The following is a 17458-nucleotide window of genomic DNA, read 5'->3' on the forward strand; positions in this document are numbered from 1 at the left end:
CAAAAAGTAAGAACAGAAAAACATCATTATTTAAAAGAAAGCCATACACAGCCTATAAAGAAATAACAATTCTGTCATAACAATGAAACCGGGGAACATGGCTGTTCAGGTTAGAAGATTGGAACATATAGCTTGAAATACATCTTAAAATGTAATGAAGAACTTCAATTTTCTTTTATTGTTTTTTCATTTGTTGTTACAGTAAATACAGAATGTTGGTTATCAATGAATAATACAGAAAGTGAATCATAAATAGCATATGAAATAACAGCAATCATAACAATAACATCAAGCTCTACATGCCTTGAAAATATTACCTCTCACGCTCTTCCAAATCCTGGTGAATTGCGTATTGCAAAATCCATGTCAGATCTGAAAGCAGTGTACACTGCATGAACTGGTATGCGTAGAATATTTTCACCAAGTATTGGCCACTGGAAATCGGGAACAGGTAATGAACTCAAGTCTTGGCTTTGGAGAGAAACCCAGTGCTGGAATGCTGTCACATCCAGTGAAGAAAACAAGAACATCCTCCAGAGAGACATTGTTTTCAACTGTAAAACAACAAAAAAGAGTACCACATGTCTATGTTAAATGATACCACTGGAGTAATGCAAAATTGTTATAAGAGTAGTTATATTTGAAAGGGTTGCTCATAATGTCACATGCAACACTAACAACAGTCTGGTGAGTATAAAGAGCCATTTAGCAGAATAAAAGATAGGAGTTGGTGAAGACTGTAGCAAATAATCTTTCTCCAAGCCTCTGTGTATAAGGCAAGGTTCAAAAAGAAATGATTGATTGAGTCAGTGTGGAAGAACTTGACTGGTCTGCATAAAGCTAACTCCAAATCCCAGCTGAACATCTCTGGTGTGACTTTAAATGTGGACCTTGAGCCAAAAACTCATCACCAAACACCAGTGGTGTTTTTTTAACCTTGCCTTATACACAAGCATTGCCATGTAGAATAGAAAGGGTCCTGTCCAAACTGTTGCTATAAAATTAGAAGCACAAAATTTCCTACAATATCATTTTATACTTTAATATTAAGATTTGCACTCATGGATATTACTAAAGAAGTCATACCTGTTCATTGAAAGGGGATGACCCAATACTTTTGGCAAAATTAGCTTTAAATGTTATATTAATGAATTTATAGTACATAAACACCAATTCAAACATTGCAATATAAATATATATTTTTCCCACCATTGTCATGTACCACTATGATGGAGCCAAAAACAATTTTGAAAATAACGGATTGCGTTGAAACCTGTATGAAATACTAAACTTACTTTCAGCATCCTGAAGATAGTCTTGCCAGAAAGCCAGGGTCCGGCACTCTGCTTGAAATGCATTACTCCCTCTTTCAGAATGAATGATTTGGAAGAGATTCTCCACATCATTTGCGGTTAAGGCCTTTTCAGCCTTCACAAAAAGGCACTTTGACTGAACAGGATAGTTTTGGAGAGCATCTAGGACACCCAGAGACGTTAAGCCATCTCTGAACCTAATAAAAAGGAAACACGCTGTAATGTGTAGTTTATGTGATTTGAAACATGTAGCACTAGTATTTTTCATTTTTAATTAGATGAGGTTCCACAATGAATTATTATGTCCACCTGTACTGGTGCACTATAAAATGGAAGTTGAGGTCAATCATAAAATTTTCTTATACTGTAGGCACACTTTGTTAGCAACTCAAAAACTTTTTTTTGTACATGCTTTCCTCTTCTATCTCTTGTATTTCTGCTATTTTACAGCCATTAAACTATATTAAATTTTTCTGACAAAGTACAATTACATTATGTGTTCATATATAAACATACCTTTCAAATGGTGCACGGGTCCGCTGAAGGACATACCAATGAGCCAGATCCAAAGCAGTCTCCTGTTTGTTTTCCAGTGTTATGCGTACATTGTGACCAGCAAGACTGATTAAGCTAGCAGCCTGTTCAACTGCATCTTGTAGTTGTGAATCAGTCTGGGCCTGTAAGATCTAAAAATATATACAAAAAAAAAACATTGTTTGAATGAAGATATACAACTATTAGCTGTAACGTCAATGTTAATGAGTGCATGCAAAAATAATAATTTATCAAAATACAATATAATTAAAGTAAAATATGCCTACCGACTGCAACTGTGACTTTGTTTCTTCATCAGTAATATCTTCAGTTTTGACCTTTACATTGTCAGGGCCCTTTTGAAGACACTCATACATAAGTTCAGACAGGAAACATGGACTCTGCCCCCCATGGGCAATTGACATTGCCATGATCTGGCCAGCATAGAAGTATGCATTGTCTTTCATCGCTATTATCAAATGAAATTAAAACATCATTGTCATTGTAAGTACAACATTTGAAGATTCTTACATTTCCTACTAAATCATTTCAGGTACAACATATTTAGGAATCCAAAATAAATCCTTTACTTGACATCAATATGAATTTATAAGTAGTGTACCTTTGGAGTTGCATGTGAGGACTTTAGCATTAGATGGTCCTTCAAAGATGCCAATTTTGTCCTTGATTTCATGTAGACAGAGTCGGAAAAACTCCCGAGTAGGTCCTCCATTGTCCACAGCACCCTCAGATGTTCCATAGTCATCAGTAAACTTAACATCCACCTTCTTCTCGGGTGAAAAATTGGATCTGCCCATTGCTCTGGATGTTCCATCCCACACATTTCTTCTTATGATATTGAACCGTACAATGCTGTCATTATTTACTCTCGAACCAATCTGCTCCATTATTCTCTCTAAAGTCATCCTTGAATCACTGAAACAATAATAAACAATAAAATAATACAAAAATGACAATGGTAACTCGCCCATTATATGAAACATACAAAAATTATATATTTTTATTTTATATATTTTATACACTTTTACACCATGATTTAAACAACAATTAAATGAAAACAATATTATAAATATTGCTGAAACAATAACCACAGAAAAGATTTGATATGAGATAAAGAAAAAAACAACATTGTGCACACATAAATATATTTCTGAACCATTTAGGTGGTAGCCTGTTTATTGCTACGAGTCTAGAAAATTAAGCTATTGCTATGATACATTAGAATTAAACATTTCTACATAACATCTTCTACTGACCTCTCATTTGTGCTGGACTCTAAGGACCTTGATATGGCTTCCTGGAGATCAGCGTCATCAGAGAGGTATTCTTCCTCAAATAGGTCAAGGTATGTACTAAAAAAATTTATATATCAATATTTTATAATGAACAATGTTTAAGTACATATATGATGTTAACAGAAATAGCTGCATTACTACAGGACAAATAACATCCTAGATGTAATAATAACATTGTCTACTGCTGAGTGACTATTCTAACACAAAATTGTTAGAATACTAATTGTTATTGTAAACAAGGCCTACTGACGTTAAACCCTGACCATGACAATCCTGTATAAAAAGAACATGTACCTGTAGGTTGTGCTGGGTGCATTGGTTTGGGTGGGACTATGGGATGCCTCAGAGGTGTTGCTAGCAGAGAAGCATGGTGTGTGTCCAGTGCCACTGATAGTGGGACCAATCGAAAAGATGTTGGTGTAGCCACTAGAGATGACAGATGTTCCACTAGACAAGGTAGGAGTCTCATCAATAGTAATGGCAGCAGCAACAGAAGACATGGTGAGGTTGTCAGCTGAGATGGGTGGTGCATTGGTGCAAATATCTTTAGTGTCAATACACCAAATAACTTCATCTCCACCAGAGATGGAAGGGGTATTACTGGAGAGACACTGGACTTCAACAGTGGAGATGGCTGAAACAACTTCTTTGGAAATATCAGGCACACTACCAATGACTGTAAAAACAAGGAAAAATAGTTGGGTTAATTTTTTATTAGGATTTCACTTATATGAGAGTGTTAGCAACAGAACACATTTATATCTTCAACATTACATTATGTAGTAGATTTAAAATAAAAATGAAAAAGTATTTACCACATTTGTCAGGATCCAATGTTTCTTTGAAATCATTCTTGTTTGTGTTGCTACTGTCTTCATCAGAACATGACTGTCAATTGAAGCAAATAAATAAATTTATAATAATAATTTTAGTAAATGTATGCTAACCAATACACTATGCTAACAACAAAGCAAACATTTGTTTTAATTGTCACAACATACTAGTACCAAAGTAAAATACAGTTTTGCCATTGTCCCCTGTTATATACAGTACTGTGCAAAAGTAAAATATAGTATTTTCACATATTTTTATATAGGAAGTATTGTTTACGTTTCTTTTGACATTAATTGTAATAATCCATTGTAATTTATGTCTCTTGGTGTTATATTAGACAGCAACTTGTCTTTTGAAAATCATATTTCCCATGTTACAAAAACAGCATTCTTCCATCTTAGAAACATTGCCAAGCTACGAAACATGTGTAAAGCATGTGTTTCTGATGCAGAAAATCTAGTTCATGCATTTATGACCTCTAGACTGGACTATTGTAATGCACTTCTAGGTGGTTGTCCTCCTTTGTCAATAAACAAGCTACAGGTAGTCCAAAATGCAGCAGCTAGAGTCCTTACCAGGTCAAGAAAATATGATCATATTACCCCAATTTTACAGTCTCTGCCCTGGCTACCTATTAAGTTCCATATCAGTTACAAATGATCATTACTTACCTACAAGGCCCTAAATGGTTTAGCTCCTGCGTACCTAACTAGCCTTCTACCACGCTACAACCCATCACGCTCCCTAAGGTCACAAAAGCTGGACTTTTGGTAGTTCCTAGGATAACAAAGTCCACTAAAGGAGGCAGAGCTTTTTCACATTTGGCTCCCAAACTCTGGAATAGCCTTCCTGATAATGTTCGGGGTTCAGACACACTCTCTCTGTTTAAATCTAGATTAAAAACGCATCTCTTTCGCCAAGTATTCGAATAATGTATCTTTAATTGTGAGTGTAGTTGCATCTGATCAAATGCACATTTTTATTCTTTAGCTTAGGTTAAAATAATGCTATGCTAATGATGTCTCTATTTGTTTCTATGTTTTGCCACAGGATTTACATCCCATGGTAACTAGGATTTACACAAGCTCCAGTCTGGATCCAGAACACCTGAGAAGAGATGATGCTGACCCTCAGAGGACCTCAGATGATGCTACCTTGAATCAACAAACAGAACTAACAAATATTGCTACAAGTGTGACTGCATCATATAATAATTATTAAAGCTGCAGTAGGGAACTTTTGTAAAAATATATTTTTTACATATTTGTTAAACCTGTCATTATGTCCTGACAGTAGTATATGAGACAGATAATCTGTGAAAATCGGAGCTGTGGTCCGTAACTTTGTTTGTGTTCAAAATGTAGAAAAATTTATATAATAAGCGAGTACACCATGAATCCATTTTCCAAACCGTGTTTTTAGCTTGTCCTGAAACACTAGGGTACACCTATAATAAGTGTTTATATTCTATTTTAGATTGCTTCGGGGGTACCGCGGCGGAGTAACCCAGTACCTTTGTGATGTTCTTCCGCAAGACGCAAGCAGTTCTGTTTATTAGCCGCTAGAGCATCAAAAGTTCCCTACCGCAGCTTTAATTATTAATAATATTAATAATGTTCATCATCTGTCTGACTACGTCTATGTAATTTTTCTACAAATCCTCTCATACGTGCACAAACTGAGAGTCACCACTTATAAGCTACTACTAAATGTTGTAGAAACATAATTTTCTGTAACGTTGCTTTGTAACGATTTGGATTGTAAAAAGCACTATACAAATAAACTTGAATTGAATTGAATTGAATTATGTATGCACAAGGAGTCTAACAACATCCGGTGCACCACAAAGAGATGTGATCTCACATCACCAAGTCCATGTGCGATTGGAGAAAAAGAAGAAACCAGAAGATAAATCCAGAAGAACTATGGCAACATCTCAAATATGCTTGAAGAAAGATCTAACAAAAAAGCTGTAAATTTTGGATGCTTGCAAAAATAATGAAAAAATGTAATTTAACAATTAACTACTATTAACTAAATCATATTAAAGTTTGTGTTTCAACAGCTTTAGTCCTTGGTACACTTGCAAGTAGTTTTGCAGGTGAGTTTCTTCAAGCATCTTCGAGGTGTTGTCACAGTTCTTCTGGATTTAGTCTGTCTCAGTTCATTCATGTAATCACAGATGCACTTGATGATGGTGAGTTCAGATCTCTGTGTGGTGCAGACCAACTGTTGTCCTTGTGCAAACAAAAGTCTAATTTGATTATTACACTTAATGTCAAAAGAAATGTTTTGAAATATGAATTGATATTTCCTATATACACACCACAGCAAAATATATTAATAACTGGCTTATAGCAATTTTTGGAGGCTGAAAATACTAGGGTGCCTAAGAATTTTGACAATACTGTAATTTAAAATAAATAAATAAATATTCTGCACTACTTACAGATTCTTTCTCTTCACTTAAAATGACCTTGTCAGGCCTGACATAAATGGACTTCTGATGAAAAAGTTTTTTCAGAAGGTCTCCACCTAAAGTCTGTTTGGAAGTCAGGGATGGCTCCACTAATTTGTTGTGGCACGACATCAAGATTTGTAATCTGACGAAATAAAAAGCACACTGTATATGAAACTTATTTTGAAGCTAGAAAACCATACAACAGTACATGGAAAGGTATGGTTACAATACACCATTTGTCTACACATTCAAATTTTTATACTCTCAGTTTATCAGTTGGTCAGTTAATATAAATTTAAAAGAATTAGATATTTACAACCATAATGTATTGACAAAATCCAATATTTTGTTAATTTTGTTACATATCACAACAAGGGATATTTATCAAAGCACATTATATTACTAGTATTACTGCAAAAATATAAAATAAGTAATAAATGTGATTAAACACAGCTAACGTTTACCTGCATCCCTCCACAACTGGCTGGAAGGCTGATGTTATAGTCTGCATAACTTTGTCGGCGTCCCAGTCACAGCCAAATTCTAAGGCAGATTTTATATGACCATTTTCAAAAAGCCAAGCTTTCTTGGCACGCCTTGGCACATGTGTAGATGTATGGTCTGGCAGGAGAATAACTTCTTTGGTGAAAGACTGAGCCACCGGACGTAAACTGCCTAGTGCCTGAAACCTTAACATTAAAGAAAATCAACATATTCAATTCAATTAAATATGTATGTACTTTATATTAAGTTATCTTTTCTGTTTATAAATTGGAAGCTGTGTTAAATGAATTTATTGTAAACTGTAGTTGATATTAAGAATTATTTTTCTCTCTCTCTAGTTTATAGACAACATTTGTGCACAACCATATGTCATTACTACAGCAGTGAAACACCCAAAGACTACTAATTCCAAAGTTTAACTACTTAAGCCTCATTAATGTATATTACATTTAAAGATGTACAGTTGTCTACATCTGAAATCATACTTAACACATTTCACCGATATTTCTGAATTTTGCTATGACAAAAACTCTTATCACTTCCAATTAATTTTGTTCTTACCTCTTATGTCTGGGGCCCTTTCGAGTGAACGGGCGAAGATTGTAGATAGCTGTGGGTGGTCCCTGTGAGGTAGAAGGCATGTTTCTTTCTGTAATGTTTGCTTGATGAGCAGGAACGTCCTGGGCTGTGAAGTTCACCGCATTCGCTCTTCCGCGGTGAAATAGCGAATACATTTCTTCATCAGTAGAACGATGTTGAGTACGGTTGCCAGTATTTTGGCCCGTACACGCATTCGCCAGGGTGTTAATTAGATGATCGTTACTTAAAATTGCTGCTACTAAATTTCGTGCGGACTCGCTCATTGCTCAAAATGTGTAAAATAGTAGATGAATAACACAAGATGGCGTTGATAACATCAGATTTTCAGACATTCGTTTTATATATTCAGACTTTCATTCTATATATTCAGAAATTCGTTTTATATATTCAGACTGTCATTCTATATATTCAGGCTTTCATTCTATATACTCAGAAATTCGTTTTATATATTCAGACTTTCATTCTATATATTCAGACTTTCATTCCATATATTCAGAAATTCGTTTTATATATTCATACTTCCATTCTATATATTCCGAAATTTGTTTATATATTCAGACTTTCATTCTATATATTCAGACTTTCATTCCATATATTCAGAAATTCGTTTTATATATTCATACTTCCATTCTATATATTCAGAAATTCGTTTTATATATTCATACTTCCATTCTATATATTCAGAAATTCGTTTTATATATTCATACTTTCATTCCATATATTCAGAAATTCGTTTTATATATTCATACTTCCATTCTATATATTCAGAAATTCGTTTTATATATTCATACTTCCATTCTATATATTCAGAAATTCGTTTTATATATTCATACTTCCATTCTATATATTCAGAAATTCGTTTTATATATTCATACTTCCATTCTATATATTCAGAAATTCGTTTTATATATTCATACTTCCATTCTATATATTCCGAAATTTGTTTTATATATTCATACTTCCATTCTATATATTCAGACTTTCATTCTATATATTCAGACTTTCATTCCATATATTCAGAAATTCGTTTTATATATTCATACTTCCATTCTATATATTCAGAAATTCGTTTTATATATTCATACTTCCATTCTATATATTCAGAAATTCGTTTTATATATTCATACTTCCATTCTATATATTCAGAAATTCGTTTTATATATTCATACTTCCATTCTATATATTCAGAAATTTGTTTTATATATTCATACTTCCATTCTATATATTCAGAAATTTGTTTTATATATTCAGACTTTCATTCCATATATTTAGACTTTCATTATATATTCAGACTTTCATTCCATATATTCAGACTTTCATTTTATATATTCAGACTTTCATTATATATTCAGCTTTTCATTCTATATATATTCAAACTTTCATTCTATATATTCAGACTTCATATTATAAATATAATTATTTCCTGAACGGCTTGCCATAATCTATGTATGTATGTATATATATATATATATATATATATATATATATATATATATATATATATATATGTATATGTATGTATATATATATATATATATATATATATATATATATATATATATATATATATATATATATATATATATATATATATATATATATATATATATATATATATATATATATACGTATATATATATATATATATATATATATATATATATATATATATATATATATATATATTAATCCAAAACAGGTAAATCCAAACATGGAGAACAGGAGGAAGACAAACTGGTAGACCCGACAATCTGAACTGAAAGGTCGCGGGCTTATAAAGGGGACAATATATCCCTTATATATCCCTTATAAAGGGATAATATTTTGACTCATATATACATATATGAGTCAAAATATGACTCGTATATGTATATGTATATGTATATGTATATATATATATATATATATATATATATATATATATAAATCACAATTACACACACACACACAATCAGCCATTTACAGTAATTTACAGCTAAAATTTTAAATGTATGGAAGAAATCAATGTAATATACTATAAGATATTTTTCTTACAGTCTCATTCTCAGAGGTGGAAAGTAACGAATTACATTTACTCGCGTTACTGTAATTGAGTAGCTTTTTTGTGTACTTCTACTTTTTAAAGTAATTTTTAAAATCTGTAATTTTACTTTTACTTAAGTATATTTTGTTTGAAGTATTGTACTTCGCTACATTTTAAAACACATTAATTACTGAGTAAAAAAAAATTAAAATAAAATAATAATAATAATAATTCGCTCCCTGGAAACTACGTCAGTAAATAATGGGCAGGAGAACAAACTGGCGCTAAAATCACAAGAAAGATGCAGACGGACAAAACAGGCGTTAGTGGTGCAGACACCAATGAAAACGAAACCCCGTCATATTCTGAAGTTGAACTCGAAGGAAATGAAGTGAACCCCTGGCCATATTTATGCTCTATGCAGTGTAAGCTGTGCTTACCTAGAGAGACCAAACTAGCAGCTTATAAAATCTCGACATCAACCCTTCGCAAGCATGTAGAGGTAAGCTAAATAATTGCAACGTTGCATTGGTGGTTAAAATGAAGCTTTGACATTTTAGCAAGAGGTTTTGCACAAATTAGCCAAAAAGACTGTTGCGGAGTGTGCGATATCGTCTGCTATAATATCATTGTTGTTTTAACAATGTGCGCGCATTTACAGTGCGTTCTTTCACTGTGCATGAACAGCTCTCTCTCCACCTTCAATAACACGACTTAGGTGCCCTTGAGCAAGGCACTGAACCCCCAACTGCTCCCCGGGCGCCGCAGCATAAATGGCTGCCCACTGCTCCGGGTGTGTGCTCACAGTGTGTGTGTGTGTTCACTGCTCTGTGTGTGTGCATTTCGGATGGGTTAAATGCAGAGCACAAATTCTGAGTATGGGTCACCATACTTGGCTGAATGTCACTTCACTTCACTTCACTTCACTTCACTTCACTTCACTGTGTAATTCAGTCTGTTAAAATGCATTTAAACTGATCACAAAATTGAAGATATAGGGGCAGAAAATTTACATATATAATTTTCATATAGTAAATCAAAATCACACAAATAATGCCGTCTTTTCCTCCAAAAATCATCATGATTTTATATATATATATATATATATATATATATATATATTTTACAACAGGTCAGTAAACAAGTTAATTAAGAGACTTGCGTTTTAGATACCATATTGCCTGTTTTTGCTCTATTTTTACAACAAAAAATAATTCCAAACATAACCACCAAAGCACAGTTTTGCATCTCTGAGCAACATGACTGTTTAGTTCCTGAATGAATCAACCGTTTAAATGATTCAGTTCAATCCCAGTGACTCACTTATTAACAGTGACTTGCTGACACATACTGGCCATTTTAAGTTCACAATTAAAGTATCTTTAGATAATTTATTTCTTATCATTTCTAATGAGTATTCAACATTTTATGTCTTGTATATCAAAACATTATTCATGCATTTGTAACTGCAGGTTAAATGCATTCTTGTCCTGCACTAAACAGTGTGTAAATACATCTAAATGCCACTTCCGATGAAGCTTCTGCATTTCGTCTGCATTGAAAAGATGAGTTTGTTGATATTGATTTGCCTGGTAACAGCCCAAATGTCTTATTATTCTAAATAACTGATTTCTTTAATTAAAAACAACTAGTTTGAGATTAATAGGCCTGTGCCAGGGGTGTCAAACTCAGTTCCTGGAGGGCCATATAGCCCTGCAGAGTTTAGTTCTAACCCTGCTCCAGCACACATATCAAGTAGTTTTCAAATAAGCCTAAATGATTAAATTAGCTGGATCAGGTTTGTTTAATTAGGGTTATATCTAAACTGTGCAGGACTGTGGCCCTCCAGGAACTGAGTCTGACACCCTTGGTCCCATTTTTGCCTCCCCATCACTGTTAAAATGTAACTAAGCAATTTTTACTCTGAGTAAATTTTAAACAAGCTACTTTTTACTTTTACTTGAGTAGATTTTTAGACTGGTACTTTTACTTGTACTAAAGTAAAATTTCATTAATGTAATGGTACTTTTACGTGAGTAGTATATTTTTGTACTCTTTCCACCTCTGCTCATTCTAAACTACAGATACACTCATTTTAGTGAGGTTTCTTTTTTCTTTCCCTTCAGGGGGCGCCAGAGGATATGGAGATGGGTTTGTTTTGTTCCTCCTTGACTTGCTTTGAAATGAGATTGAGGATATCACTAAAATTATTGTTGTTGTTTTCAGAAAAAGTTTAGGTTTCTGCCTACTTGGACCATTTTTTTACCAGGCTGAATAAAGCTGTATTAGGTATTTCCTGATGGTATTTGTTCAGTTTTGTCATCTCATAAAAAAAAAAAAAAAAAAAAAAAAAAACACGCAAATGCTTTTAACATTAAAATCACCTCAAAGGCATTGACCAAAAAACTGTCTGCTTAAGTAGAAGATTTGTCAAAGAGGACAGACAGAGTGGACACAGAGCCATAAATCTGAGGACGAATATAACAGCTGGCACCCTGTCAGTGACACAACATATACCTCCTCCTCTCCCTCAAATTTGGGCCATGCTCCAACTTTAAAGTAATCAAGTATTTCTCATTCTAGGGGAGGTTTTTGTAGTTTGTGATAAATTCTGTCCAGTAAAGCCGACGAGATGACAGCTATGAAAGATGTAAAGGACACTGAAAAGAATGAATGATTATTTAAGGCCCTACTTCCTGCAGTGAGGGCTCTGTTCCATAGACTGCACAGTTCTAACTCTATAAAAATGTCAGTGTAAAAGTTTCGGAGTCCTTTGCAGTCCTGCATTTGAAATGAATATAAGAGACTCAAGAGTGAGCAGATTTGTGTAACTGAATTGGAACTAAGAAAGCCCTGGATGAGACCATAGGGTGTCCCATTTGTCATTTAAGGTTTCATAAGAGCACTCATTAGTTTATATTAGTTTATATGTTTAATATTGACTTTTTGTGTCATAATTAAATTTTGTGACTTATTTATTTATTTATTTTTTTTTACTTCAAATGGCAGAAATGAGTTTCCATATATATTGTATAACAAAACGGTATGGACATCTGGATATAAAGGTGTCCCACAGCTTGAAAGTTATAAGTTCCTAAAATATGACTAATGTGCAATTAAAATATGACTCATTAATGCGACTTTATTATGATTTGTTATTAGGAAATACTAAAGCATGAGACAATGAGTCCTTTTTGCATTTCTTATGTACAACAGAAATGGCAAAAAATCTTTGTATTTCCATTTGCTCTTTTAGCAAAAGTAGAAAATATGCAATAGCCAATTTAACACTTTTAAAGAGAGAAAGAGAGCGAGAGAGAGAGAGAGAGAGAGAGAGAGAGAGAGAGACTGATTATGTTGGTCTGTTAAGAGTAAGATGAAAGATGTAAAATTTTCCATCATTCCCTCAGGTGATGTATTAGAAACACTCACACCGCATGCGTTAAAGAGGTCATCAGATGCTACATGCACTTTTACAAGTTGTTTGAACTGAAATGTGTGTTGACAGTGTGTGTACACAGCAACCCTATGATGATAAAAATCCAACCGGGTTTTTTTTTTTTTTTCTACTAAAATATTTACCCTTTACTCAAATCGAGCCGATCTCAGTCTTTGTGAAATGACACAGACAGGACCCTCCCACAATCATTTGATTGACAGTAGCATTTCAGCACAGACTGGACTGGCGTTTTACCTTAGACACGCCCTGAGTGAGCTTTCATCAGTCCACCATTGTTTCGATGCCAGACCAGATTGAGATGTTCTGTTGCTGGATGTAATAATGAACATAGCAGTCATCATTTACTCCAGACATCTGGGCCGCTGAAGACGCAGTGGATTACATTTGTTTCTGAAGGGAATGCATCCCGATCTACCTAAATGCATCTATCTTCACGCAAATCATGGTCCAGCTTCACCTAAACAGACAAAGTGAGTATAAGGATTTTTAATGAGTCTTTGCAAATCACCTTTCCTAACAATGTGCTAATTAGCAAGTTTCACAATGAATGTGGCTAAACAGTCTCTCTGTGAGCACTCTGAAGAGAGGGGTGGAGTCAGCAGAGCTCATTAACATTTAAAGGAAAATGCTACAAAACGACTCACTGTTTTTGACAGGCTGAAAAGGGGTTTTTACACTACCTCTGAGAAAATTTTACCAAACTATGTTACAGAGTTTTCATTAAAACCTTAAAGAATCATATCAAATTGTGGAAAATGGACATCTGATGACCCTGTTAACTAGTTTTCTCTAATTTAATGCCACAGTAATATACAAAGTATATTATTATAAATGTCCATTAATTAAAAAATACTTTACTAGATTTTTGATGTTGGCAATGCATCATCACAGTCTGTGAAAAGGTTCCTTGAGGTCCAGTGTTGCCTTTTGCTGGATGGACAAAAACTTCTTCAAATTATCTTCCTCTGTCATACAGGTTTAGAACAAACTGAGGGTAAATGGGGACAGATTTTGTCATTTTTGGTTGAACTATCCATTATAACTATGAACTATCCATATAAATTTCCATATATCATGACAATAATTAATCCCTTGGAATTCTAATGAAGGACATACACTAGTCAACACACACTCTCTGTCTTGCTGCTATTGTAGAGCTGCTTATGCAAAACTTTAGTGCTCTGTGTAGCATGCTAAAATTTGCTCAACACTGTCCTCCTGTGCATCAAACAAACACACTGCTGGCCCAGAGGAGCATGGGCCAGAGCGCCACAATAAATCAAAGTGCCAGCTCCAACACACAGCACACACACAATCTGTAGGCAGAATGCAACTTGACAAGAGGGTTCTCGGTGCGGGTGCTTTGTGTTTTGTTGTTAAAAGCAGAGGAATAACACAGATAACAGATGGATTTATGACAGGGCTTAGGCAGGGATTTGGTCACCTCAGACCTAGATGATTGCACAGCTTATCATGTCACCTTTAGCTTTATCACAGATATAAGCTTCTGAGAAGACCTCCAGAAAGAATGGGAACGAAGCCGCATTGGGGCGGGTTAGACAAAGAGAGCGGCAGAAATGATTTGTTAGCAATACAGTATGAACTATGATTTTGATAATTGTTTTGCTAGTATATAGTACAAACACTCACAATAACATTTGCGCAAGTGTTCTTTAGCAGTGGGAGGAGTGATGGAGGAGGAAGATGGTGCATCTGATGAATGGGCCATTTTGTCCAAAGAGTTAGAAACATGAGCAGTGGTTTGGAAGATGGTCAGAGAGGCCAAAAATGATGTGATTGTATATTATCCTCCTCCAAATGTGTGTGCTGATGCCCTTCATTTTCACATGGTGTGTCTTTGTGGGCAATTATGAAATCCATAAACTAGATATATGCCGAGAGGTCGTTTACATATTTCTTTGGCTATCTTGGTGTTTTATTGCTTAAAGCTCTCAGCATGCGTGTTAATGCGCTATGACTTTATGTTGGAATGAATTTACAACAGATTTATATTAACTCACAGGAACATTTCCCATGGATGGGTCTGGCTATATATTTTATTTTTATTTTTATTTTTGGTGAAATGTGCTGAATTTTGCGGGATAGATTTAAACATGGGAAAATGGGTTATTAGAGGACAGATTCACAAAAATAAATAAATAAATAAATAAATAAATAAATAAAATAAAATAAAATTCAAATGATTGCCTCACACTTAAAAAAATCCCCCAAAAATTCAAAATTGTTTTCAACATTGGTAATAAGAATCAAATCCGCATAGAATGATTTCTGAAGGTTCATGTGACTGAAGACTGAAGTAATGACTGCTGAAAATTCAGCTTTGCTATCATAGTAATAAATTACTTTTTTTTTTTTTTTTTACATTTAGCAGACACTTTTAACCAAAGCGATTTATAGTGCATTCAGGCTAACATTTTTTTTTTTTTTTTTTACCTAATGTGTTCCCTGGGAATCAAACCCACAGCCTTTTGCACTGCTAACACAATGCTCTACCACTGAGCCACAGGAACACTTAACTTTTTTAAAACCTATTAAAATAGAAAACACTAAATTGTAGTGACATTTCACAATATTACTGTTACTACATAAATACATTTAACCTTGGTGACACAAAAAAAGAGTGTATTACTAGTTATATTTTATTTATACATATATAATATTTGTATTGTGATGGGACCGGTAGGCCTGCTACATAACATGAAACGTCATTTTATACTTGAAGAAATTGTAATTGTTAAGATTATTACAATTATTTTAAAGAAAAAATGTAAGTAAGTTTTCTTTTCATTTCCATATGTAGTAACATTAGATTTATTCTTTATTATTTTTATTAATTTTATTTATTATAAATTTTTATTTAATTTTTTTATCCTAAGTACTATGTCAACTTGGCAAATAGTAAATAAATGGTCATGGAATATTAATTTAAGTTCAAGATTGTATTTATTGTAGACCATATATAGAGGAGACCTTGAGCGATACATGACAATAAAACATTGTTAAAGATACAATTTAAAGTTTAGTCGTCATTATACAAAAAAAATAAATAAAAAGAATTTCCTATTTTGCAATAGGCCAATAAAGCAAGTATAAGAAGCCAAAATATTGATTAAATTATCATGCAATATACAAGTTTGTGAATGACAGGTGTTTCTGAGGGCCTCCACATAAGGAGGATATACCATATTACATTAAGTTTTTCTCTTCCAGAATACATGCTGGAAACTTCTGAGGGTCCTGTCACTCTCTGTGAGAGTCCATGGGTGTTTGTCATTGTGTGTGTATGGCAAAGAAACAAAAAGTGCATGCTAAGTGAGAGACACACAGCAGGAATTCCACAGCTAACTGTCACTTCCTCCCCCTTCTGCTCAGATGTGGGCGGCAGCTCAAGATCTGTGTGTATGTGAGTCTGCGCTTGGGTTGTTGTGTGTCTGTGTGTGTGTGTGTGTGTGTGTGTCTGTCTGGATGTATTGCTTATGTATGCAGGAAAGCCATTTTGTTTGTGTATAAAAGACCATGACAGAATGTATATTCTTTGATGGCGCTCGATCATGAGTTTGTGTCACTGAAGCTGAGAGAAAGAGACAGTCAGAGAGCCCTGTATAAATAGAGGATGTCTCTCTACTGTGTTCACAAGCTGAAGTGTGTTTATAAGCTCTATGAAAACCAGCACATTAGCAAGCTGTGTTTGGTTGAGTCAATGTCACGAAAACATGTCCGGTTTGTATTTCCGCATAAAATTAAAGAGGGGGAAGAAAAACTACAAATGGCATTTTCATAAAGGAAATGCATTTATTATTTATTTATGAAAAAAAGGATGATGGTCCACAAAAAAAAAAAAAAAAAAAAAGAATAAACAAAAATGAATTAATTAAGAATGAAATCTCTGTAGTATTGGATTTATACTCATTAAATTCCACTGTTTGTGCATTCCAGTTTAACACTTTACTTAGTTTGTCAATTCCACTCTGATGATAGACCATTGCAGAAACATATTTGTTTATATTTCATGCACATCAAACAAACAAATTAAAAAAAAAAATCACTTTTTATTTGTGAACAAAAGTTTGTGGATTGTAGTTCAATACAAACTGTTCTTAGTTTGTCAATACCACACTTAGAAAGGACTGCTTTCTTTTGATGCCAATATTTATGTTTTATCCCCAGTGATATTTAATATTGAGTATAAATCCCAATATTACATTTTTTTTTTTTTTTTTTTACATTTTACTGTCTGTTTTTGCATCACAGCCATGTGAAATGCAGATGAAATTGTCATTAAAATCTCAAAAGAAAAAGAAGTGAAGATGTTGCCTATGTTAAGGACCATTATTATAAAGATAAATTCATTTGATAATTAATAATTGAAAATACGTTTTCATTTTTTAAATG

General features: G+C 33.6%; 1 protein-coding gene across 1 annotated transcript; it reads right to left on the reverse strand.

Moving 5' to 3' along the window:
• Positions 1-417: 417 nt before the first annotated feature.
• Positions 418-7603, reverse strand: LOC113046226 (G2/M phase-specific E3 ubiquitin-protein ligase-like). Its single transcript, XM_026207170.1, has 11 exons — positions 7524-7603; positions 6923-7147; positions 6447-6600; positions 3979-4051; positions 3458-3839; positions 3125-3220; positions 2470-2783; positions 2135-2316; positions 1830-1999; positions 1296-1510; positions 418-554 (listed from the first exon to the last, which is right to left on the reverse strand). The coding sequence occupies exons 1-11, from the start codon at positions 7601-7603 to the stop codon at positions 418-420; spliced, it is 2028 nt and encodes a 675-aa protein (XP_026062955.1).
• Positions 7604-17458: the final 9855 nt, after the last annotated feature.

This window comes from Carassius auratus, chromosome 27 (genome assembly GCF_003368295.1).
Source record: "Carassius auratus strain Wakin chromosome 27, ASM336829v1, whole genome shotgun sequence".
Taxonomy (NCBI): domain Eukaryota; kingdom Metazoa; phylum Chordata; class Actinopteri; order Cypriniformes; family Cyprinidae; genus Carassius; species Carassius auratus.

Bases quoted from the DNA above. Each gene is read 5' to 3' on its own strand.
- LOC113046226 (XM_026207170.1), bottom strand. From the start codon at position 7,603: ATGCCTTCTACCTCACAGGGACCACCCACAGCTATCTACAATCTTCGC. The intron at 7,148-7,523 runs GTAAGAACAAAA...TTTAATGTTAAG, and splicing joins AAGGGCCCCAGACATAAGAG to GTTTCAGGCACTAGGCAGTT. The intron at 4,052-6,446 runs GTAAGTAGTGCA...TTCAATTGACAG, and splicing joins TAAGTGAAGAGAAAGAATCT to TCATGTTCTGATGAAGACAG.